This window comes from Halichoerus grypus, chromosome 2, assembly GCF_964656455.1.
Source record: "Halichoerus grypus chromosome 2, mHalGry1.hap1.1, whole genome shotgun sequence".
Lineage (NCBI taxonomy): Eukaryota > Metazoa > Chordata > Mammalia > Carnivora > Phocidae > Halichoerus > Halichoerus grypus.
The window spans coordinates 68,116,588-68,143,762 of NC_135713.1; the positions used below are offsets into that span (position 1 = coordinate 68,116,588).

The 27,175-nt window shown below is 38.4% G+C and overlaps 1 protein-coding gene across 5 annotated transcripts in view; it reads right to left on the reverse strand.

Annotated features, from left to right (window-relative positions):
• FER (FER tyrosine kinase) overlaps window positions 1-27,175 on the reverse strand; it is a 418,533-nt gene that overhangs the window by 24,109 nt on the left and 367,249 nt on the right. For all 5 annotated transcript variants that reach the window (XM_036123015.2, XM_036123018.2, XM_078066948.1 and 2 more), the window contains one exon: window positions 5,817-5,971. In XM_036123015.2, the coding sequence (XP_035978908.1) occupies window positions 5,817-5,971 (155 nt within the window). The remainder of the gene's footprint in view (window positions 1-5,816; window positions 5,972-27,175) is intronic.

Consider the following 27,175-nt stretch of genomic DNA (forward strand, 5'->3'; position numbering starts at 1 on the left):
ACCATTATTTCTTCAAATAAGTTTTCTGTCCCTTACTCTCCCCTCTTCTTTCTCTGGGACTTCTATAATGCAAATGTTAGTCTGCTTCATGGTGTCCTATAAGTCCCTTGAATTATCTTCACTTTTTACAAAAATTTTTTGCTGCTCTGATTGGGTGAGTTCACCGATCCTTGCTTTTTCATCTAGTTTGTTGGTAAACCCCTCTAGCATTTTTTTTTTTTTTTTAGCTCAATTATTTCATTTTTCAGCTCTGTGACTTCTATTTGGTACTGTTAGATTTTCTATCTCTTCATTGAAGTTCTTACCATGTCATCCATTCTTCTCCTGAGTTTGGTAAGCATCTTTATGATCATTACTTTGAAGTCTTTATCAGGTAAATCATTTATCTCTGTTTCACTAAAATTTTATTTTCCTGAAGGTTTCTTTTGTTCTTTCAATTGGAACATACTTCAGTGTTTCTTCACTTTGCTTGACTCTGTTGGTTTTTATGCATTTGAGGAATAGGCACGTCTCCCAGTCTTGAAGAAGTACCCTCATGTATTACATGAATGTCTTCATTTAGCCTTGCCCTAGCTCTTTGTTGTCTTTCAAACCTTTGTGATTGCCCATGCAGACTATTTTATTTTTAATAGCTCACAGTAGTTGAGGGTGCTCCTAGACCTATCATGTCCAAAAGAATCTCAGCATTGAAATTGAGTTTGATTTGCAGCCAGACCCTAACTACTGGCTAAGGTCCCAGAGTCCTGTGGGACTACAAGTGTAAGCCCCACTGACCACTAGAGCCAGCTGATCTGGACTTATCCTCTGGGCAGCAGTTGTAAAAATTGGGGCCCTAGATGAGTGCATAAGCTTCTTTCTGGGAGATACCAGGGAGGTGTAATGAGGCAGAGGGAGAGTGCAAAGATGGTGGCTACCAATCTACATTACCTCAGCCTCTAGATGTGTGCCAAACCTGAAGACTTCCCCTCAGTCTGAAGCTCCCAATAGGCAAATAGGCTTCTTTCATAGTTGGCTGTTGGTGCAGTGCCTTGGGGAATGCTGGCTTGCCAAGAACTCTGATTGTTACAGTCCTCTGGGACTCAGGAATGTGAGTGTGCCTTGATCACCAGAGCCAGATCAAGGGGGCATTCACTGGATGGCAGCCCCTAAAACTGGGACAACAGGTCGGTTTAAGAGCTCTCTTCTGAGAGATACTGGTGCTCTGGAATACAGCAGGGACAGAGTATGAAGATTATGCCTGCCCTCTAATGTCTCTGGAAAGGATTATAGTCAGGTCTTAGATGTGTGTTCAATTAGAAGCCTGCACCTCTGGCTGTAGCTATGATAATAAGCCAATAGGCCTCTTTCACAGAAAGAGCTCTTGGGCCTACTGTCTCTTACTGTGTCCTAGGAGTATAGCTGTTTAAGAACTTTTTGTCCATTGGTTACGGTCCTGTGGGATCTGTGAAAGTAAGCCCTGCTGACCACCAGAGCCAGGTGATATAGAGGTGTCCCCGGGTAGAATCTGCTAAAACCTAAGCACCTGACAAGGGTATTAACTCCTTTCTGGGAGATTATGGCAAGTGAAGTAGAGGGAGAGTACAGAGTTGGTGTCCACTGGCCTTTGTTCCTGGACAGAACCTCCACAGACCTGTAGTTGGGTGCCATACAAGAAGTCTGCCCTCAGGCCTGGACAAGCTAGTAAAGACTATGGGTATGTTGCTGTCTGTCAGGGCACTGGGGTGGTAGCCTGTCAAGAACTGTGTCTCTGTTACAGTCATATGGTACACAGGACTGCAAGCCCCCTGGCATCCAGAACCTGATGATCAAGGGGTGTTCCCTGTGTGGTAGCTGCAAAAACTAGGCTACTAGATATGTGTAAAAGCTCCCCTCTGAGAGATAATGGTGCTCTGGGGTGCAGCAGAAGGAGAATGTGAAAATGGCATCTGCCAGCTTCCATCCCTGGAAAGTATCCCCAGCAGACCCGTAGATGTGTATTAAATAAGATGCTTCTCAGGCTGATGTTTTAAGACTAGCAAAGGAGCTTCTTTCACATAGCCTGTCCATTGGCTGCTTCTGCTCTGGGCCCTAGGGCAGGTGATTCCAAGCATGGGGCCTTTTAAGAATTGTTTTTATGTTCCCTGTAGTCTTGTGGGTTATATGAATGTGAGCCTTGTTGGTTTTCAAAGGTAGATGTTTTGGGAGCTCACCTCTTAGGTGCAGGTCTTAAATGCTGGGATGCCTGAAGTGGGGGGACTTAAACCCTTTGCTCTTCAGGGGGAAGCTCTGGGTTTTTAGTTCCCTCCTCATGATGGTTCTCTGTGCTGGGGGTGGAGTCTATGGTGAGATTGTGTCTTAGCCTCTCTTACCTGCTGTGATAGGGTTTTTTTCTTTTCTTGTTTGACTAATATGTAGCACTTGCTTAGCTAGTTTTTAGGGTTTTTTTGAGAAAATTGTTCCATAGACTTGGTGTGTCTATGAGAGGAGGTGTGAGTTTGGGATCTTCCTACATCATCATGTTGAACCAGAACCTTGCTGGATAATTTTAATGGGCTAAGAGCAACTTATACTTGTATGGAATTTTGCTACTTCTCCATCTCATTTGATCTTAACAATACCCTTATATGGAAAAGGCACTATCTTCTCAATTGCAAATTAGAAAACATAGGTGTAGAGAAGTAGATGACTTGCTAAGGTCATGCAACTAATGACATAACTGGTGGGAAATCTGGCCCTGATGATTGATTGATCCAGGACTCTTTTCACTATAAATCCTGCCTCCTCATTTCAGAGTACTTAGTCATGTCAGGCTAATTAGAGGATGCATCAGCCCAAAATTCTTAGGTGACAAATGAAAAAATGTCTTTTAATTTTCTTTTTTAGATTATTTCTTAGTTGATGAGGAGTATCCTATTTGCCCTTTACAAACACAGTCCTCTGGTAACAGCTATATTGAGCACAGTAGCAATATATGCTGAAAAGACTATCAAGTATGCTGCCATTTCCTGTTTAAAAAGTGGGGGAGGGGATATATATGCACTTATGTGTTGTGTGGCTGGAGATGGGTAGGAGAGGAGCTTACATGTCATTGTAGGCTCTTTACTATAGCTTGGTTTAAAAAATTAAATGACAGGGGCGCCTGGGTGGCTCAGTCGTTAAGTGTCTGCCTTCGGCTCAGGTCATGATCCCGGGGTCCTGGGATCAAGCCCCGCATCGGGCTCCCTGTTCAGCGGGAAGCCTGCTTCTCCCTCTCCCATTCCCCCTGCTTGTGTTCCCTCTGTCTCGCTGTCAAATAAATAAATAAAATCTTTAAAAAAAAAAAATTAAATGACAGCTACACTAATGACAAAATAATGGTGAAAATAAGTTTAACTCCATGGCCCTAAGGCAAATTTCTGAGAGGTTCCTTATAGACAGACTGAAGGATTTTTGTCAACTTTGCTCCCACATGTCATGGGAGACTTGGGCAGTATTTCAGCTACTCTGCGGCAACAGTGAAGAAAAGACCCTTGGAAATAAGGCAAAATCTTGCCACCAATCATAAAATGATATCTGCATAAAACATGAAAAACCTATAACAAACAAGAAATAGGTTGTTCAATGGATATATTTTCCACTTTTGTTAAACTCTAAGGAACTTCCTCATTGGGTTGGATAATTATTCCAGACTTCGTCCTCATCTACTGTTAAAAATCTCTTCCCTTTTGTCATGTAAATTGTTCTGCATTGTAAAGACTGCTAAAAAAAATGTCCCTCATTGCCAACCAAAGATCTTCATATCTCTATTACTTAAAATGCTGTAGGTCTGGCTCTAAGAGGTGTCTGGAAATAGAATTTTGATTTGCAAATACTTCAGTCAGCTTGAAATTCAACTAAAATACATTTTGATTGAAAGGCAGAATTTCACTTGGCATAATAGTAAGAGGACTTTCAAAGGCAACAACAAGGATCTGGTCAATAGGGTTAAAACAAATCCTAGAGAGCTGCATTTCAGGGTTTCCCAAGTCCAGTTCCAGCCCTCTTATGGGAATGCTGTAAGAATGTACAAGAAGGGGTTAACAATGTTTTGTCATTTAAAGAAAACCTCTGCATAAATAATAGGTTACAATCTTTTATCCTGTGATTGTTCATCTTAGGAATATAACCTTAGAGTAATATCACTGTAGAAAATATCAGGGCTGCCATTTTCTCTAGATTCTGAGGAATAGTGGAATTACTCTGTGATCATTAGAAAGCTTATAAAAACTTCTCTTGCCAGCATATGGGAAGACAAATTAGGGTGAGGATTAGTATCTATGGAGTCTTAAGCTTAAAAATGTCATTATTGGGAACTAGAATAACTTAGTCTATTTCTCATAATGACAGTTACATTCAACATATAGTCCATAGTATCATTAGTATACAAAATACAGAACAGATCCTGGTGTCTGAATCAGCCCCAACTAACTTCCAAACCAATCACATTCCAAAGCCTTATCTGGAAAACACTTGGTGGTTCCTTGACAAGTTAAACACAGAATTACCATAGGACTCACTCTTAGTGTATACCTAGAATTTAACTAAAAATAGGTACTCAAATAAATCCTTATACACAAATGTTCATAGTACTATTCACAATAGCTGAAAGGTGAAAACTGCCCAAATATACATATAAACAAATTGTAAATATATACAATGGGATATTATTCAGCCGTAAAAAGGAATTAAGTTAATTATACATGCTACAACATGGATGAACCTCAAAAACATTTAAGAAATGTATAGTATGATTCCATTTATATGAAATATGCAGTATAGGTAAATCCATAGCAACAGAACGTAGACATGTGGTTGCAAGTGGCTGGGGGGAAAGGAGGAATGGGGAGTAAATGGGTAAAGGTTCTTATTTTGGAGTGATGAAAATGTTGGAACTAGAGAGAAGTAGTGGTTGTACAATCCTGTGAACTGTACTAAATGCCACTGAATTATTCACTTCAAAATGGTTAATTTCCAGTTATATGAATTGTACCTCACTTAAAAGCTTTGTCTTTAATTTAGGCATTAAATTAAGGCATTTATAAATGCCCTTTTTTTCATGATGAATTTTTCATTTTAAATCAGTAAAGAATCATTTTATGATATTTCAATTTAAAACATACTATACCCATTCACCAACCCATGGCTCATATGCTGCTTCCCTTAATGAAAATGTAATTTATAATTTCACTTAAAGCACAATCTCAATTCTTGAGCCATTACCCATCTTGTTACAGCCCATTTTATCCCAACCAAGATAATGCAACCTGTATTTATTTCCAATTGCAATGACACACACACACACACACACACACACACACAAAATCCCTGCTGTTTTAAAAATGTAACTTCCATCTCTCTCCACAAGACTTATACAAGTTCTAGAGACTGAAATGCTAAGAAACCATGTTAACTTTTAGAGCGAGAAACTATACACTTGACAATATTTTAAAACCTAATATTAGATGAGGTTATTGTGCCATTTATAAGACATTCAAAAGCAATGGTCCAGAGCCACAGCTACACTTTAAAAAGAATCTTTTTTTTTTTTTTTGGATTAGAAAAAACCTTCTCCAAAGTGCTTATAAGTATATCCATCTTTTAAATCTAGCAATCTTACATATAGAAATCTGACCAATAAGTTTAATGAATTAGGTTTCTGCTCATGTGTAAATACAAAATATGAATACTTACACATTATTGCGTTGATTTTCAAATTATTCTAACTTGGGCTCTGCTTTACTCCTGTAATTTTGCTTGTGTATGTTTTGTGCTGATGGAGTACATTTTTACCACCAAAAAGCAAAACAGTCTATTCTTACCATAATTAAGAGCTTCTGGTGCTGTCCATTTAATGGGAATCTGCTTTAAGCCAGAAGATGAATACACTCCACCATCCTCTTGACGAGACATTCCAAAGTCACTGATTTTCAGAATGTTATTTTCACCTACCAGGCAGTTTCTTGCAGCAAGATCCCTAGGTTACAATAAGACATAGAAAATACCTATTAAAACAAATTGAAAGCTGCTTTCACATTTATGACTTCCACACTTTGCATTTTTACATTTGCAATGTATTTATAATGAGGTTAAGAATGCTTGTGATTTACCAGTCTTTCTCATCTTTTCTGTCATAGGTAAAAATCACTGGTGAGAATATTTGCATAGGGAATAGGCCCCATGCTAATTTTCTAGGCATCGCATATATTTCCACTGAAATAGAAAAACACTGATTCTAGGGTTAAGAGAAAATCACAGAGGAGACGGTAAGCAAACTTGGCATTATTTCTCATTGGACTGGATTTCCTAAAGCAGCACTGTTTTATATAACTTCTGTGATGATGGAATGTTTTCTATCTGTGCTGTGCTGCCCAATAGGTAGTCATTAGCCACGTGTGACTATTAAAACACTTGGAATGGAACTCATGTGATTGAGAAACTGAATTTTAAAATTTACTTTTAGTTAATTAAATTTAAATAGCTGCATGTTGCTAGATAGCCTTTGGCTATTGTAGCCTTAGAGTTTCCCAAAGGGTGGAGAATGGCTGAGGTGCCAGAGAGGCCTGCAACCCTTTTTCTACTGCATCTGGGACAGGCAAAACTTTGCATGATCTGGCTCTGCCTATCTCTCCTACCTTATCTTATTCCACTCTACATAATTTCTAAATTCTACCCTTACTGGGCTTCTTTTTGTCCTCAAATGCAGGACAAATGCCCTAACATGACAAGCTTATTTCCACTGTAGGGCCTTGCAGAGTAGCTGTTCCCTTTGCCTGGAGTGCGTTCCTTCCAGGCTATAGTAAAGCTGGCTCATCTTCATTCATCGTTAGCTCAAATACCTTCTTCTCAGAGAAATCTGTCTTGATTATCTCTTTTGCTCACTGCTGTCTTCCTTATCAGTAAGGATGAAGTCCCTACTCTAATTCTAGTGAGAAGCCCTTCAATCATCAAATTCCTATATGTACCTAAATGTTTATACATTTTTACATATTTATATATAGAAAGAGAGGGAGAGAATGTATATGTGTACGAAATCTATACATACACATAGAAAATCAGATAAAATGTCCAATGCTGCTGAGTATTAAGAAGAAAGTTGTATAAAGGGAGAGATTTACTAGAAGGAATCCTATTTTAGATAGATAGGCTGTTAGGGAAGGTCTCTTTGATAATATGGTATTTGATCAAAGACATGAAGGAAGTTAAGAAGAAAGCTATGGGGACATCTACGAGAAGAGCATTCAAGATAGAAAGATCAATAGATAATAAAGACCCTGAAATTGGTACATGCTTGGTAGATTTATGGAATGAGGGGAAGAGAATAGTTAATTTAATCAGAGGGTTAGCCAGGACCAAATGATGTATAGCTTTTTATTAGTAAGTTCCTTGGATTTTATTCAGAGTAAGCTGGAAGGTAATCTGGGAATTCTGCATACAGGAATGGCAGATCCAGAAAGACCACTTAGGAGACTATTTCAGAAGTCCATGAAAGGCAACAATAGCCTGCATGATGACGGAGTCGGTCAGGTATATTGGGATATATTTGAAAAGTACAATCAGTAACATTTGATGGTAGGTTGGATGTGGAATAGGAGAGAAAAAGAATCATGGATGACTCCAAGATACTTTGGCCTGAGCACCTGGAAGGATGGAACTGACATTTATTGAAATGGGGAAGGTTACCCAAAAATTGCTGGAAATGATAAAGGAATTCAGCCCAAGTTGCAGGATATAAAGTCAATGCACAGAAGTCAGTTGCATTTCCATATACTAACAATGAGACAGAAGTAAGAGAAATCAAGGAATCGATCCCATTTATAATTACACCAAAAACCATAAGATACCTTGGAGTAAACCTAACCAAAGAGGTAAAGGATCTGTACTCTGAAAACTATAGAACACGTATGAAAGAAATTGAGGAGGACAACAAAGAAATGGAAAAACATTCCAAGGCGCATGGATTGGAAGAACAAATACAGTTAAAATGTCACACTACCCAAAGCAATCTACATATTCAATGCAATCCCTATCAAAATATCATTAACATTTTTCACAGAGCTGGAACAAACAATCCTAAGATTTGTATGGAACCAGAAAAGACCCTAAATAGCCAAAGGAATGTTGAAGAAGAAAACCAAACCTGGAGGCATCACAATTCTAGACTTCAAGCTCTATTACAAAGCTGTCATCATCAAGACAGTATGGTACTGGCACAAAAACAGACACATAGATCAATGGAACAGAATGGAACTCTATGGTCAACTCATGTTCGACAAAGCAGGGAAGAATGTCCAATGGAAAAAAGACAGTCTCTTCAACAAATGGTGTTGGGAAAATTGGGCAGCCACCTGCAGAAGAATGAAACTGGACCATTTCCTTACACCACACACAAAAAAAAGACGACTCAAAAGGGATGAAAGACCTAAATGTGAGACAGGAATCCATCAGAATCCTTGAGAAGAACACACGCAGCAACCTCTTCGACCTCAGCCACAGAAACTTCTCCTAGAAATATCACCAAAGGCAAGGGAAGCAAGGGCAAAAATGAACTATGGGGACTTCATCAAGATAAAAAGCTTCTGCACAGCAAAGGAAACAGTCAACAAAACCAAAAGACAACCAATAGGATGGGAGAAGATATTTGCAAATGACATATCAGATAAAGGGCTAGTTTCCAAAATCTATAAAGAACTTATCAAACTCAACACCCAGAGAACAAATGATCCAATCAAGAAATGGGCAGAAGACGCAAACAGACATTTCTCCAAAGAAGACAAACAAATGGCCAACAGACACATGAAAAGATGGTCAACATCACTCATCATCAGGGAAATACAAATCAAAACCACAATGAGATACCACCTCATACCAGTAAGAATGACTAAAATTAACAAGTCAGGAAATGACAGATGTTGGAGAGGATGTGAAGAAATGGGAACCCTCTTATACTGTTGGTGGGACTGCAAACTGGTGCAGACACTCTGGAAAATAGTATGGAGGTTCCTCAAGACGTTAAAAATAGGGCTACCCTATGATCCAGCAATTGCACTACTGGGTATTTATCCAAAGGATACAAACATAGTGAATCAAGGGGGTACATGCACCCCGATGTTTATAGGAGCAATGTCCACAATAGCCAAACTATGGGAGGAGCCCATATGTCCATCGACAGGTGAATGGATAAAGAAGACATGCTATATATATACACAATGGAATATTAGCCATCAAAAAGAGTGAAATCTTGCCATTTGCAACAACGTGGATGGAACTAGAGTGTATTATGCTAAGCAAAATAAGACCATCAGAGAAAGACAAATACCCTATGATTTCACTCCTATGTGGAATTTAAGAAGCAAAACTGATGAACACATGGCAAGGGAAGGAAAAATAAAGTAAGATAAAAACAGAGAGAGAGGCAAACCATAATAGACTTTTAACTATAGGGAACAAACTGAGGGTTGCTGGAGGGGAGGTGGATGGGGGTCTGCTAAATGGGTGATGGGCATTCAGGAGGACACTTGTGATAAGTACTGGGTATTATATGTAAATGATGAATCACTAAATTCTATTCCTGAAACCAATATTACACTATATGTTAACTAACTTGAATTTAAATAAAAACTTGGTAATTTCTTTTTTAAAAAAAATTTTTTCCCATTACATTTCTCCCTCCGCTAACATAAAGAGCAAGCATACTAAAGTTGGAAAAGCATCAAGAGATAAGGGGCCTGGGTGCCTAATGAGTATGGTGCCTAATGAGTATGGGTGCCTAATGAGTATGCCATACGTGTTCGGGACTGTCTACCTCTGTATCCGTGGACTTTTTTTTTTAATGCATGTTTTCTTGTGTGTGTGTGTGTGTTTTGTTATATGCAGTCAAAAGTAATCCAGTATCAGTGGAGGAGGGCCTTGGTTTTTGACAAGTAGAGTTTATTAGATATACAAGTGTAGATGTTGAGTAGGCAACTGGTATATTAGTCTAGAGGTTAGAAGAGGTCTAAGAGTTGTCAGCTTTCAGATTTGAAGCTATGGAATTACAGAATGCTTTCACCTAGAGAGTGAGTGTAGAGAGGAAATTGAGGTGTTCAGGGACTAAGCCTTAGAACACACCATCATTTAGTTTCCTGTTTTGTAGTTTTCCCCCTCATCTCTCTTGTAGCTTTCCCCTATGTGGACTCCATTTATACAATATTACAAGGGAGGCAACCTCAGTGTCTGAAATCTAATAGAAACCACATCTTTGTGAGCTGAGGAATCAGGAAAAGAGGTTCTTGCAAGTGTAGGGAAAATCATAGAGGGGAAACAGGCAGAGAAGGGGATGACCTGGTTCCATGTTTGAACCCACACAAGTTTCAGTCTAAACCCTGAGCTACACATTTGATGGGCAGACCTAAGCCCATTTAGAGAACTAAACTCCTTTAAATCACTGCCCATGTCTCAGAGTAACTCCTGACTGTCTCACATAGGGCACACCAAAACACAGGCTTTGAGAAGTTAACTGTGATATGAATCACTATGAGGCAGTGAACCTATATTCTGAACCTAACTGGGTTGATTGCATGCTAAAACAAAAACAAAAATATCAACAATCTCCAGCACAGTATAATAGGGACTTAGAGCCTGTACAATGTAACATTCACATTATCTAGGGCACAACTCAAAATTGCTAAACATACAGAAAGCAAGACAAATGTGATCAATTCTAACGGGAAAAACAATCAACAAATGCCAACATCATAGTAACCACATATAAAGTAGCTATTATAATTATACTCCATAAAATAAAGGAAAACGCATTTGAAATTAATGGAAAAGCAGGCAATCTCAGTCAAGAAATAACTAGAAAAATTATAGAAATGGAGAAACTTAAAATACATATCTAAAATTAAAAATCACTGCATAGGATCAAAAGCATACTGATGATAACAGAGGCAGTAGACTTGAAGATAACCCAATATAAAATACCTCAGCTGAAGAGCACAAAGAAAGGAAAACAGAAAAATGTGAAATGAACATCAGGAACCCATACAATATCAAAAGATTGAAAATATATATTACTGGAGTCCCAGAAATAGAGGAATAAAGTGACTGAGGCAGAAAATCCGTTTGAAAAAATAATGACTGAAGAAGTCCCAAATTTAGTTGAAAGAAATAAGTTTGCATATTCAAGAATCTCTGTGATAAAATCAAAGAAAAAAAAAAAAACCACCTACACATATCCTAAATCAAGCTGCTAAAATCCAAAGAGAAGAAAATGTCTTAAAAGTAGATAGAGAAAATGACATTTGATACAGAAAACGATTCAAATAATCACAGATTTCTCAAAAAAAAAAAAAAAAAAGAAAAGATGGGGGCAGAAGATAGTGGAATATCATCTTTCATTTGTTAAGATGGCAATTCTTCCCAATTGGTCTACAGACTTAATGTATACTGAATCAAAATTCTAGCAGATGTCTCTGTCAACTCAGAATTCCATAGCTAGCAAAAATATCCTACAGAAATGAAGGCAGAATAAAGACACTGCCATATGAAAGAAAACAGAATTAACTGACCGGCAGCAGATCTACTCTACCAGAAACACCAGTAGTATTTCAGCCTAAAGGGAAATGATACCAGAAAGAAATCTGAAACATCAGGATAGAAGGAAGCACAACAGAAATGGCAAATATGTGGGCAAAAATAAAATTTTTTTCCTTAAGTTCTTTAAAATAGACTGAATATTGAAAATGAATATTACAGCATTATCTAATCAGGTTTTCAATGTATGTAAATGTTATACATATGACAACTACCGGATAAGATAAAAATTGAGTGTGAACAAAGGGACCCATATCAGTGCAAATTTTCTACATTTACCATGAAATGATACAATATTAACTCTAAATAGTTTGTGGAAGTTTAGGTATATGTATTGCAATCTATAAACTCCTAAAAAAATGTAAAGAGATACAGCTAAAATGTCAAGAGATAAAATTATATAGAATGCTAAAAAATATCAAACATTATATAATCAAAATATCAGTATCTAGACTATAAAGTGGCTGCTACTACTGATTCTACAGACAGAATAAGATATAGATAATAATGGTTCTACATTTACAGACAAATACAAATTTGGTATCAAAAAATACTCCCAAAAAGCAAACTCCAATTCAGATGGTTTCATTAGTAGGTTTTATCATACATTCATGGAAGAAATAACCATACTATGGGAACTTTTTCAAAAAATTGAGAGTAACTGCCTAACACACTTCATCAGGCCAGCAGAACTCTAATACAAAACCTGACAAAGACACTATCAAAGAAATTACAGAAAAATACCCTCATGAAGACAGAGCCAAATATTTTAAACAAAATATTAGCAAATCAAATCCAGTAATATATAAAGAAGATAATACATCATGGCCATGTAGGGCTTATCCAATAATGCAAGGTTGGTTTAACAGCTGAAAATTAATCAATGTAATTCACTAGATTGACAGAATACAGGGAAGAAAACCATTTGATCATTCCAATTGATGCGAAAAAAGCATCTGACAGCATTCAATATTGTTAAGGATAAAATGCTCAGCAAACTGGAAATACTGAGGAGCTTCCTCAACCTGACAAAGGGCATCTAAAAAAAATTCAACCACCAATATCATGCTTAATGGTGAAGGACTAAATTGCTATTCCCTGAGATCAAGGCAAGAATGCCTGCTTTCACCACTTGTATTCTTGCAGTCTTAGGCTTTGAAATAAGGCATAAAAGCAAAAAACAAAAAACCCCCACAAATATCAGACAAAAGTAAAAATAGCCCTATTGGCAGTATTTGCAGACATGATTTTTTTTTTGTTGTTGTTAACATAGAAAATCCCAGGCTAGAGGAGAACCCGGGCTGTAACCTCTTTGACATCAGCTGTAGCAACTTCTTCCTAGATATGTCTCCTGAGGCAAGGGAAACAAAAGCAAAAAATAAACTACTGGGACTTCATCAAGATAAAAAGCTTCTGCACAGGGAAGGAAACAATCAACAAAGTAAAAGGCAGCTACAGAATGAGAGAAGATATTTGAAACGACATAACTCATAAAGGGTTAGTATCCAAAATATATAAAGAACTTTTACAACTCAACTCCCAAAAAGTGAATAATCCAATTAAAACATGGGCAGAAGACATGAATAGACATTTTTCCAAAGAAGACAGACAGATGGCCAACAGACACATGAAAAGATGCTCAACATCACTCATCATCAGGGAAATACAAATCAAAACTACAACGAGATATCACCTCACACCTGCCAGAATGGGTAAAATCAGTAATACAAGAAACAATAGGTGCTGGTGAGGATGTGGAGAAAGGGGAGCCCTCTTGCACTGTTGGTGGGAATGCAAACTGGTGCAGCTGCTCTGGAAAACAAGTTTCCTCAAAAGTTAAAAATAGAACTACCCTATGACCCAGCAATTGCACTACTATTTACCCAAAGAATACAAAAATACTAGTTCAAAGGGATACATGTACTCCAATGTTTATAGCAGCATTATCTACAATAGCCAAATTACGGAAACAGCCCAAATGTCCACTGACTGCTGAATGGATAAAGAAGATGTGGCATATATATATATATATATATATATATATATATATATACACAATGGAATACTGCTTAGTCATAAAAAAGAATGAAATCTTGCCATTTGCAATAATGTGGATGGAGCTAAAGAATATTAAGGTAAGTGAGATAAATCAGTCAGAGAAAGACAAATACCATATGAGTGCACTCATGTGGAATTTAAGAAACAAAACAAATGAACAAAGGTGGCGGGGGTGGAGAGGAAGGCAAATCAAGAAACAAACTTTTAACTATAGAGAACAAACTGATGATTACCAGAGAGGGGAGGTGGGTGTGTGTGTGTGGGGAGCTGGGTTGAACAGGTGATGGGGATTAAGGAGTGCACTTGCTGTGATGAGCACTGGGTGTTGAATATAAGTGTTGAATCACTAAATTGTACATCTGAAACTAACATCATGCTGTATGTTAACTAACTAGAATTTAAATAAAAACTAAAAAAAAAGAAGATCTTAGGGAATTTACATACCAAGAACTAGAATAAATGAATTTAGCAAGGATACAATATAAAAGGTCAATATAAAAAAACTTCTTGTATGCTAGCAGCAAACAATTGGAAAATAAATTCCATTTATAGTAATGCTAATAAAACAAATACCTACAAATAAGTCTAGCACAAGACAACCAAGTCCGTTATACTTAAAACTACAAAACTTTACTGAGAAAAAATAGTGAATAAACAAGTGGAAAGATATTCATTCCATGCTCATTGAGTAGAAGACTCATTACTGTTAAAAGGCCATTTTCCCCAAATCTGTAAATTTAGTGCACTCCCAGCCATTGTTCTAGCAGATTAGTAAAATTAAGACAAGATCTCGTAAAATTAGATAAGTTGCTTTAAAAATGAATACAGAAATGCAAAGATTCTAAAATAATCAAAATAATTTTTTTAAAAGTACAGAGTTGAAGAGCTTACCTAAAGTGATTTTAATTTAAAGCTATTGTTATCAACACAGTTCATCAAATGCAAAAAGATATGATAGCTCAATGGAACAGAATACAAGATCCAGAAATACATCCACAAAGGTATGGTCAACTCATTTTTTTTTAATATTTATTTTTTTAATTAAAATTTTTTTTAATATTCTATTTTAGAGAGAGAGCGAGCAAGTGAGCAGAGGGGAGGGGCTTGATCTCACTACCCTGAGATCATGACCTGAGCAGAAACCAAGAGTTGGACGCCTAGCCATCTGGGCCACCCAGGTGCCCTGATTTATTTATTTTTTAGACCAAGAGAGAGCGTGAGCACGCATGCAGGGGGAGGTGGAGGGAGAGAATCCCCTGCAGACTCCCTGCTGAGTGCAGAGCCTGATGCAGGGCTTGATCTCACGACTCAGCTCATGACCTGAGCCAAAACCCAGAGTCGTATGCTCAGCCAGCTGAGCCATCCAGGTGCCACAACAGTCAGCTCATTTTTGACAGAAGTACGGTGGCAACACAGTGCCCGTCTCCCGAAGCCTAGTGGGCTGCTGATGCTTCTCGGGACCGCATGCCATTACTTTTGGTCAGAATGAGCTTTTTTTCACTGCCTCATCTTAGTCGTTGACAGAATTTCAGTGTCAGTGCCTTCCTCGGGTTTCCACCTACACTTTACATATCCTTCTGGTGTCATAACCGTCTTCACTGCACAACCAGCTAAGAGGTCTGTTCTCTGCAATGAGGACTGCAGTTCTGTGAGGGATCAATCTAAAACCAATTTAGAGATACCTTCAATTCAATGTAAATAACATTCAGTAATAGTTACAGAAAACTCTTTTTTGGGGTTGCATGAAGTTCAAGTGAATGGAAATAGTATCTCTGTGGCATCATCTATGAATTAAAATAAAAACTGAGGCCTTCAGGCAGTCAGCATGCACTGCATAGTCACTGCTTGCCTAATGTTCTACTAAGTCTTAAGATAGGAAAAGCAGAGATGATCTCTGGCCTGAGTCGCTGATGATCTAATTTGGAAGATAAGGCAGACACACACCTTTCCTCCTCCTTCTCCATTTCCTCCTTTATGAAGCTTGCTGCTGCCCAGCCCTGAGTCTGACAGTCTAGAAGCCACACTGGTGATCCCTGCCTCTTCATGCATGAAACTGCTAGAAAACAAGCCACTATGAGCCCATGTGTTACAGACTGCAAATCCTCTAGGAACTCAGAGATGAGAAATCTCCTAACAGGCTGGTATTGTCATTCACAGGAGGTATCTGAGATAGCCTGCTCACCACATGCAGAGGAATGTAACAGCAAATACTGCCGACTGCCCAAAGGGTATGGAAAAGGCCCACTTACGTCTGCTGAGTAATCTTCCTTGAAGACACAAAGTCACACTTCTGAGCGTGTACCAGAGGTGTTTTACAAAGTCGTACATATTATGAGACAGGCTAATTATGGATCATCGGAGAAGAGAGAGCAGTTACAGGAAATCCAACTCCAGCCGGCAGTGGAGAGGAGTCAATTTTCTGTGCTGTCTAGAAGCACAACAGTGGGCACTGTGCTCTGCAGAGATGCTGCGTCTCAGAGCAAATGCTGTGGCAAACCAGGAATAGCCAGGAGGCCCAGCAGCGTTCTCCTTGTCTCGATGCCTTACCCTAGCCATCATTTCACTGCTTGTCGCTATAATTACACAAAGTCAGGGTCTATCCTTCACATAGGAAAGAAGTTAGAGAAATATTTGTGTGTGTGTTTTAAACAAAAACTATTCCCACTGGGTCTGGATAATATTGAGTCACAAAGAAATCCTCTTTAAGTCCTCAAGGGTTTCTCATCCTGACTAAAACATGGCATAAAAGCAGTAACAGTGTGGGTAGTAAATGAAGCAGCTACTTGGTGTAATCAAACCGTGTACCACTTAATCCATGCCCAATGGCTGGCTACAACCTTTGAATTTTAAACAAGAGAAGAGCTAAAATTGGTTACCTGTAAGAAAAGAAGTGACACTTCAAACTGTCTCCCCTCTCTAAAGAGGAAAAAAACCAGAAATTGTCTGTGTAACAAGCATATGAAAAACCCATTTTCTGAAAAAGCCAAATGTCATCACTGGCTTTAAAACAGTATCTATGAGTGTTTTGATGGAATGAGAGTAGGAATGCCAGTTTTTTGTTGCAAAATTTTGCACACAATAATAGAAACAGAATAGTAAACTGTCTCACATAGAGTGCACCAGAAAATCAAGGTTGGGCAAAGGGGAGTGTCTTTGGCAATGAGATGACCCCTTGGGGACCATTTATACGGCCAATACTGAGCGGACAGTGATGGGATCAGAGATTAGCCAAAAAAGAGATGACCAGCCAGATTCTTCCACAAGTCAGATGTTCATTTTCACTTCAGAATCTACCTTATTTTTCCTTTGAATAAAGTATATGTAGGGGCCCCTGGGTGGTGTAGTCGGTTAAGCTTCTGACTCTTGGTTTCAGCTTATAGGTCGTGATCTCAGGGTTGTGAGACTGAGCCTTGCGTCCAGCTCTGTGCTCAGCGCAGAGTCTGCTTAAGTTTTTCTCTCCTTCTGCCCCTCCCCACTCTGTGCTCTCTCTATCCCTCTAAAATAAATAAAATTTAAAAAATAAATCTTTTTAAAAAAAGTAATGTTAATATGAAAATCTCCCCACATTTCTCATTTTCAAGCACACCCTTAATTTCACCCCTAGTTTTCAATTGGTCTTTCTTGCCATCACAACCTCCTCCATCATGCTCCATACCCTCCCTTGGCAAGTTCTCTACCCATTATTTTTTTTTTTTTTTTTTTAAAGATTTTATTTATTTATTTGACAGAGAGAGATACAGCAAGAGAGGGAACACAAGCAGGGGGAGTGGGAGAGGGAGAAGCAGGCTTCCCGCGGAGCAGGGAGCCCAATGCGGGGCTCGATCCCAGGACCCTGGGATCATGACCTGAGCCGAAGGCAGACGCTTAACGACTGAGCCACCCAGGCGCCCCTCTACCCATTATTTTTGAGGCACTTATTTCTAAAAGAAGTATAGCTCCCCACGGAAGCCCCAGCTGCAAAACTGTGAAAATTAGTCCCATTATTAAACTGTGCTTTTTCTCTTCCTTGGAAAAATTGTTCAGTGTCACAGACTTCTGGGAGGTTGGAAACAACAGTGTTACTTCTGTGAGTGCAGTAACAGACCAGGGTGGAGGGGGGGTTAGAATATAATTTATGCTTTTTTGCTCAGGGCTGGTCCAAGGCCCTTTGGGTACACATGGTGAGAACCAAAGGACTCCCTGTTCCTGAAAGGCCCTCCTGCTGCCTGTCAGGACATAGAATCCTCAGTATTTGAGTATCTTCATTTGCTTAAAGCCACTGTTAAAATGCAAATATGTTACCTGTGGGGAAGGGGGCACTTATTACTACTGAGTCGTGTTTGGCATTAATTTTTTGAACAGATAAAGATGTATAAAGACATACAAAGTCTTAAGGGAATGGGATGATAGGGCAGTTTTGTGAGAAGAGGGGGGAAAGGGAAAATGGCCCAGCATAGGGGACTGGCTTCAAACAGGCCTGGGCAAGGCACACACAGCGGGCTCTTGTGGGAAGAGTGACAGGGTGAATATTTAAAGGTGTGCTGTGGCATTGGGTAAGGGCAATAATGCAAACGTAACTCCTAAAAAGTCTGTCTAGGGCTGGCTCTTGTGTATTTATTCTAAACCAGGTTACCTTCTCAACAGCAGGGGAAGATCATCACTGGGGCTTGAATGCCTCAGCCACTCTACTGATAGGGAGTAATGCTCCCCTGGGCTGCATTCTGTGAAGAAACCGAGGCCTTTGGTGATTTCCTCTAATGAAGCTGCTGCCCAATAGCTGGGACACACAACCACTAAGTCCTTGCCTGACACAGCTGACTGAATGAGAACCATTTATGGAAGCTACTGTTAAGTCATCTGCCTTTACTTAAAATGGACATGTTCAGCACATACAGAAGTGCTTACTCCTTTTGGCTCTTTCATTTCCTTTCCTGGGGCGAGTTCCCTATAAGAGAGTTCTGTTTGGCAATGTACAAATACTAACCCCATGTATTCCTGTATTTAGCTTAGAAATCAAATTCCTAGGTAGTTAGCTAAAGCAAAGGAACTCATACTAAATATGGACATTGACAACAAATTCAGAACGAAACACATATAGTGGTAACACTTGCTTCAGTCCTTAATTTACCTGCAGAACCCAAGGGCAACTTTATATTTAACTACTGTGGTTAGCCTGGATGGTTTACAGTTTGATGAAATGGGTACTCTATTTATACAGTCAGGTATAAATCTCTCTCTGTTTTCTGCTGTCACCTGTGGGCCACATTGTGCAATGAGACAACAAATCTCTGGAGACTAGCTTTGGGTACACAGTTTAAATAAATCTTGATCTAATGTTAAATCTCTTAAGAAATAAAAAATCTGCTCTAAGGGCATAGGGGAATAGGGGAGGACACATTAAAAAATATTGAGGGAAAGTAAATGTTTAAATCTCTTTAGTTCAAAGAAATATGCCAAATTCCAATGGGTAATTCAACCACAAAACTGACTTCTGTCTCAAGCATGCACATTAAAGGCCACTGGCTGTCTGAGGCTGCAGTAAGATGCATCGCAAGGACTTGCCTCTGAAGTTAGCCTCAGTACTAATGCCAAGAACCTCTACTCCTACAAGACTTCTCGAAGGGAGAGTTTTAAAATACCTACCACTCCCACTCTGAGGTATGAGAAGTAAAAATGGAAGCCACTTGCTTGAGTGACAAATGATATAACTTAAAATATTACATTTGGAATGTGATAAGTTACTCTGAGCAACAGAGAGAAAAAGTGACAAAACCACTCCTTACCGAATAGCCATCATGATAATAGCTACCATTTATTGAGGGCTTTATATGTGTCAGGTCCTATTTTAAATGTTTTCCACGTAACCCATTTTCTGTCAATACTCAAGTTCATGCATACTAATCTGAACATTAAATACATCTCAGATTTTTTCAGAAGCAATACTGCAAACATTTCTACTGTTGGGAGTTCTGGACTAGGGATCAGGAGACCAGAATTCTCACCAGTGTTTTCCTTAACAAGTTGTTTAAGTGAGTACATCACACAACATTTTCCTGGACCTTGGAAATGAGAGCACCAGTTCTTGACTTTCCTGAGCATGAGGGCTCCTGTATAATATTAAATGATTTTATGATTCCTTTGTACCATATCCACCCTGATGTAAGAGTTGTATGTTTTATAATGGCTGACAGAGGAAATACAACATGATAAAAAGCTACTAAGAATTCCACAATGTTCTAAATGAATTTGTATTTTATTAATCACAGCAGTAAAATAGTACTGCATATATATATATGTATATATATATGTGTATATATGTATATATATATGTGTATATATATATATACACACACATACACACATACACACACACACAAGATATTATTCTGTCTCAAATGCTTGATGTGCACTTGGAACGCTTGCAATAACTTGGAGGAACCAGGGGTCCATGGTCCACCAGTTGACAGCCACCATATATATCAACTCTAACATTCCATTATACTCTAGGTTAAAGGCATTATCTTCCTGTAACTGGCTGGATAAATCTAGCCACACAGTGGTGCTAGATGGTCCTGGTGAAGAGTTTTCCACGTTTCCAGTGCAACAATGAGTGTTAACAGCTGGTGAATGGAAGTAAAGCCTAGAGGGTAAGTTACAAGAGTGCCACTCCACATGGCCAACAGTCCCACCTACCCCAGGGCGAAAGATTCACAATACAGGCATCCTTTTGCTTGCCTCTGCTGAATAACTTGGGTACAACCAAGAAAATGCACTTCCCAGTGCTGTAAGAATAATATTAACTATTTATTAAGCACTTAGTAGGTAATAGGAACTTTACCTGTTATCCCTAATCCCTATCTGAATGTAGATATCTATTATACAGATAAAGAAAATTTATTTATTTATTAAATTTTTTATTTGGGAGATTAAGTAATTTGGCCAAGAACACAGAGATATTAAGTGAATGAGTATAGAATATCTCTTACTCCAAAGCCCATGTTCTTTTAGTATTTTACAAAGCTGAGTGTTCCTTTGGTTGCTTTGAAATATTATTAATTTTATCTTGACAAAAGTAATCCTCTGCACTACCTGATGAGATAGAGGTCTGCCATTTTGTTCCTGAGAGGTGATTGCTTTCTCATTTAAGTTTCATGGAATAGAATCCCTGACTCAATACTTAGGCTCTGGAATATAGAATATATTGATAAGACTAAAATCTGCATTATTTTTCTATTCTGTCTCAAGGCATATAACAATTCCTCCACAGTCTTTTCGTGGTAGTTTATACTTTCATGATGTGATATACATACGCTAGGACCCAAATTAAGATATAAAAGACACATAAAGGAGCAGAGTAACTGTGTAATCTGTGATGCACAAGGTGCAATAATGAGCCTCAGGATCATTTACATTTTTACAGTCTGCAAAATGTTCAGCTACTGATGAACAAACACACTCTAATTATGGTGGAAGGCACCTAGATTTAGATACTGAATGATCTGCTGTGGTTAACTCTTTGCAGGATCATCGTCTCTGTGCAATGGATGGTACCAACTCTGCACTTTGCTGAGAGGGTCGGTAATGGATGACATCCACCAAATGCCCCACTGACCAACCCCTTCTCTCCCCCAACCAGACAGAGCTACTGGCCAGCCTACATCTTGCCTCTGGTTCGGAGGTCCCTAACAGACTCTTAGGCTGTACGCCTGAGGCAGGAAGACAGACTCATCCAGTGTACGAACACAGAAAGTGTCCTCAGAACAGACTGAGCCCCTAGGTATAGAGGGGGAACATCCAATCCTTTTTTCTGTGGCACCAGTATCCTGTTCATGGACAACACTTTTCAGATTTATAGGAGTTCAAGAGGAGGAATGCTTTTCTCTCATGTGCCTCAACCGTTCTTTCCTTGCCTTCCATTTACATTCTTTTAAAATGAAATTTTCATTATTCCCATTCAATTTCTAATGTTGTTTTCTGTGTTTATGAAGTGATATCCCAGGTGACTTTATAATAAATTTCCCTTCAGTCCTATGATTGCTTTCAGTGTATGAAATCGAAATAGGAGAGTCTAAGTTACGAATACAGGTCTATTTTATAATAATTCATTTTTATCTTGAAACAAATATCTGAAATTCAATTTCTTTTCTGTCTCTATCTTCTTTCCACAGTCAGGAGAGCTTGCTTTAGCTTTGTTCAATTTTAATTCTGCATTCTGTTTGATAATATAATACCACAAAAATGAAGTCTTAAGACTTGATTTCATATATGTAGCTCTTTTTCTCTTCTTGTAATTCTACAAGATAAAAGTTTTTTAAAAATATCCACCAAACGTTCTTCCATAATTAGTTGTTATTCAGTCCATCGTTCTTTGATGTATTCACACAAAATCTGCATTTTGCATTCAGGAAGGATTACCTGTCTGAGCAAATATTAACTTTGCATATACATGTGTCCTTTTGGTCTCTTAATGAAATTTTCTTTTACCAATTTGGAGGCCACAGTTACATAAAACAAAAGTGTCTGCAAGTCTCAAAGTGGACAAAATAACTTATATAAATGTAAAACCTATTCAGGAAAAGTTCCAAAAAACTGTATAGTGATCCCCAAACTAGTGGAGGAAAAGTGTGACAGCTGCTTAATGGTGTTCGGTGAGAGTGTGCAGTGCATCAAAGTGAACATCCCAGGATCTTGGTGAAATTACACATGGAATAATTACCTGTGTGGGGACTTAATTAGGGCACAGGATTTTTAAATTCCATGAAATACCAAATTGTCATTTTAGTGCCGTCAACTGAATCTGAGCTGATATTAAGTAATAGATGGACCTTTTAGATTATTCACAGTATTTTTAAAGCCAAGTAATTAGGGCTACACTTGACACTTATTAAGACCTTGTTATTTTGGCACAAGTAGTCATTCTTCTGAATACATGCTGTAAGATAATATATAATTTGGACTATGAGGCCCAACACATTTGATAACAATGATGGTGGAAATAAGGAATGAAATCATTTCTGGTTATTTGATCTGGGAACTGACTAAGGAAACACTACTAAGACTCCATTACACAGATGAGTTTCTATGTTCTAAGAACACAGTATTCTAGGGTTGCTGCTTGACATACACAAAAGCAATCTTTATGAATGTATGTATGTATGTGCGTATGCATCTATCTATCTATCTATCTATTTATCTATCTATCTATCATCTATCTATCTATCTATCATCTATTGTAGGCTCCACGCCCGGTGTAGAGCCCAACATGGGGCTTGAACTCACGACCCTGAGGTCAAGACCTGAACTGAGATCAAGAGTCGGATGCTTAACCGACTGAGCCACCCAGATGCCCCAAAACTCTCAGTATTTTACACCAAAAGACATACTTCTAATTTTACTTTGTACTTTTTAAACTATTCCATTAATCTTATAATTACAGAATCTAGCTACTAAAAAAAACAAGGATATACATATGTATATCCATATAGACATATGTATGTACATATTAACCAATCAGTCCATCATTGGTTCAACTTTCCTTTATTAAGACCTTACTAGGTACCAGGGCCTTTGCTATGTGCTACACACAGATAAAGATAACCTAATTCCTGTCCTCAAGCAGTTCAATTTTCTAAGAAGAGATAGCTATGTAAGCACATAAACTACAGTATTGGAAATTACAAGTGTGAGGGTTAGGAGTAAGCTCTCAGAGACAGGTGTGGTATGAAAAATATGGCCATGATATTTTGTACTTCTCCACCCTGTGTCTAGGGTAACCCGTTACTTTGACAAGCAGAATTTGGCAGAAGTAATATTATGAAGTTCTGGAGTGTAGGCCTCCAGAGACTTTCAGCTTCTACTTCTGTCTTCCTGGAACACTCATACCATGTAAAGAAGCCTGGGTGAGAAACTGTGGGGGGGGTCGGGGGGGGAGCAGAGTAGTGGGGGGCAGCCTACAGTCCATTGGAAGACTCCAGCCATGTGAGTGAGACTAAACTAAACCCTCTAGCCATAGTCAGGCTACTGGATATCTGAAGCCATATAAGTGACCCCAAGGGAGAAGAGCAGAAAGCCATTCGGCCAAGCCCAGCCCAAATTGATGACCCAAACTGATGGAACAAAAAAGAAAGAAATGATTGTTGTTTTAAGTCACTGTATTTGGCGTGGTATTTTTATAAAGCAATAGATAAGTGGTACAACAGATTTATTAACAGTGAGAATGACGGCTCAATAGCAAGGATGGGTAGGGCAGAGTTGGAGGTAACAGACCAAAGAAAACTGTCACTGTTCATGAAAGGCCACCTTCTTTCTCATCCATCCCTAACAGAAAACTGTGGCAGGCACCTTCTTACTGGTGCAATGATTTCTCCTAGTTTAGCTTCTGATCTTCGGTTTTCAATTTGCTTTCTCTCTAGCATCTCACTTTTCATTAGCTGAGTTTTCCCTCTTTCAAGCTTTTTTTAACCAATGATGTCCAGGCTATTGACTGCTATCTCTTCTAAATTCTGCTTCTTGGAATATCTATGTGTCTAGCCAATGCCATTCCCACATTCCTACCTGGCCCCAAGCTTCTGCACTACCACTTCTAACCTGATATGAAAAGAAGAATAAATTTTAAACAACTGGCAATTGGAAGCTAGTTAATTTAGTGGTAAACTTCCCCAAGACGCTTTGAGGGAATTCTGATACCAGATTAAAACAAATCACAGTAAGTGATATGGATACTGATTAACTATTGTGGGGTATACTTGGTATCACCAAGCAGAAACATGTGGTAGACAGTTTATCATTTCCATTAAAAAGATTTGAGGGGAGAAGGCCAAGAGATAAACGGATTTGATTCCTTAAAAATAGTGCTATCTATTTAGCACTTAATATTTGCCAGGCACTGTTTTAGCCAAAGCAGAGACAAAACAGACAAGAATTCATGTCCCCGGGGGATGTACATTCATCTGGTATGAACTAGATAAATGATGCATGATCAAAATAGGACACATCTAAAAGAATTATCCAAGGACATATTTCATATAATGTAAAATGGGGATCCATCAAAGGGGAAGGGGTGGGGAGCAAAGAAATGCATGACACAATTACATCTAAATAACTGTTGATTCATTCTGTTTAAAAAAATGAAGACAAAAACCTAGATGGCTTCAAGCTGCTTAGTGGAAGGGAAGAGGCAGGAGGAAGGAGGGTACAGGGAAAAATGGCTCAAGTCCTCAGGCTGCTCACACGAGGGGAGAACAGGATTAGGACAGAAGGAGCAGATGCTAACACACAAAAAGCGGGTGTGAGACTTCCCAGTGCCATCAGAAAGGAGAATTGAGGGAAAAGAGCATCCATTAGAATAAAAAGAACTACTGTATATGCCTAAAAAGAACTCACCAAAAAGATACATGTTAATGATCCTAAATGCAAACATAGCAAATGGTGAAAACAACAGGGAATTTAGACACACTGTGAGTTAAGGGCAAGAACAAAAGAAGCACAATTCTATCCAGGCACAGAACCAATCAGAGGGGGGTAATGTATAAAACATGCACTAGATGGGACGTCAGCAGTACCAGCAGAGATGAAGGGAGCAGCAAATACCACACAGGGACCAGAGGGTCTGTTTTCTGCACAAAGAGCAACCCAGCAAACACTGATAAAGGAAAATGGAGGCCACCTTTGAGTATTTTAATACTACTATCACTAATGGAAGAGGTCATTCAGATTCGATCCATGTGGAAACAATCGGAGTAATTACGGAATCCCACACTATAGCAGTGTGTGGTCTGATTATTCAACAGACAGTGATGTCATTTTGTGGAGAAGTTGTACCTGCTTCACTGCTTGGCTTGTTTAAAGCAAGGGTGACCAGGGCCTCTGCGAAAACCTTTTTGGGAGCAAATGTGTCTTTGACAAAGAAAGGCCTCTCCATCCGTAACCTCAGAACTAATTATTTCTTTAAAGCTAACTAGTTTAGGTTTTCTGCAACTTAGTTATTTTGGTGACTGATTCTATTAATACAACAACAGGCAAAGCAACCATTATGCAGATAAGGAATTGGTTTTATTTTCTGAATGCTTCTAGTTTCTATAGACCATTATATTAACTGTAGAATAGACATGTAAATCTCATCAAACTGCCATATGCTAAATAATGAAGTTACTGTCTAAAACCTAATCAGGGACCCCGACTATTCTATAAAAGTTTTCTTCATATTCCAGATCCTATTATGTCATATTATCAAATAACATACTAATCAGTAATGTTTTAAAATGAATGTTCAGTATTTCCTTTAAAATAAAGTTGAATTCTGGGGCACCTAGGTGGCCTAGTTGGTTAAGTGTCTGACTCTTGATTTCAATTCAGGTCATGATCTCAGGGTCATGATCTCAAGGTTATGAGATCGAGCCCCACGTTGGGCTCCACACTGGTCATGGAGCCTGCTCAAGATTCTCTCTCTCCCTCCCCTCCCCTTTAAAAAAAAAAGCTTTAAAAAAATAAAGTTGAATTGTTCGTACTAAAAGTAATTTTATTCTTGTTCGTACTAAAAGTAATTTTATTCTTGTTTGATCAGTGGAAGAACAGCTGCTCATTTTTATACCAATATCTATTTTTTTCCTCTAAAAATGGTCTCACCAAAGTTCTTTCCAACAATAATAACAAAGAATTCCACTCATGCTGAACTAATAATCGTTCAGGAAGATGATTTATGAAAAAGAAAAGTCTTCCTGTTTTAAAAGATAAATGGCAGAAAGATAAGGCCCAGACTCAAAAAAGGGATCATCATTTACTAAAAACTCAAAAGCATCTACTGTGTTTATGCTAATAGTATTCAAGAGAGTGACAGTAGATAAACATTTTAGTTGATAGTCTGTTTATGAGTAAGAAAAATAGACAATGCTGAAGAAAGTGGGTCTAAATTATTTAGCAAATGAGACAGCAGAATTCCTGTCTATAGGAATTTTTAGGATGTTAGCATATAGGGAGGTGACAGAACCTCTTCCTCTGGGAATGTTAAAGAAAGGATGAGATCACTGATTCAGCAAACATTTTCTGGACACCTAATTTGTAGCAAACATTGACAGTGTTAGAGAAGACCAGGTTCCTGTCCTTAAGGAGTTTGTACTATGGTGGTAAAAAGCGATCTTGTAGGAGAGATAACAAAGGTCTGCAGAGGACCTGATGGGCACCAGAGGAAGTAGATGGGGAAAGATGATCAGAAATGCTTCATGCTTGGGCTCCATGCTGGGTGTGAAGCCTACTTAAGAAAAAAAAAAAGTTGCTTCATGCTTGAGGATAACCTTGCTATTAAATAATTACACATTTGCTAGGGCAATTATCCAGCCAGGGAAACTATGTTTGACATGACCTATGGAAAAAAATCTTTCAATCTTATCGTTACATAAAGGATTGACTAACTCTTCCAGCGTTATCAAATTAAAATAATGCAGTTTTCTAAACATTCACTCTCTTCACTATATGAAAACACTTCTGAGGATTAATATTCTGCTTTATTATCTTGGTGAGATTTTTGTCCAATCATTTTCACAGGACCAGCACCCCCTGTGATGAGCATTTG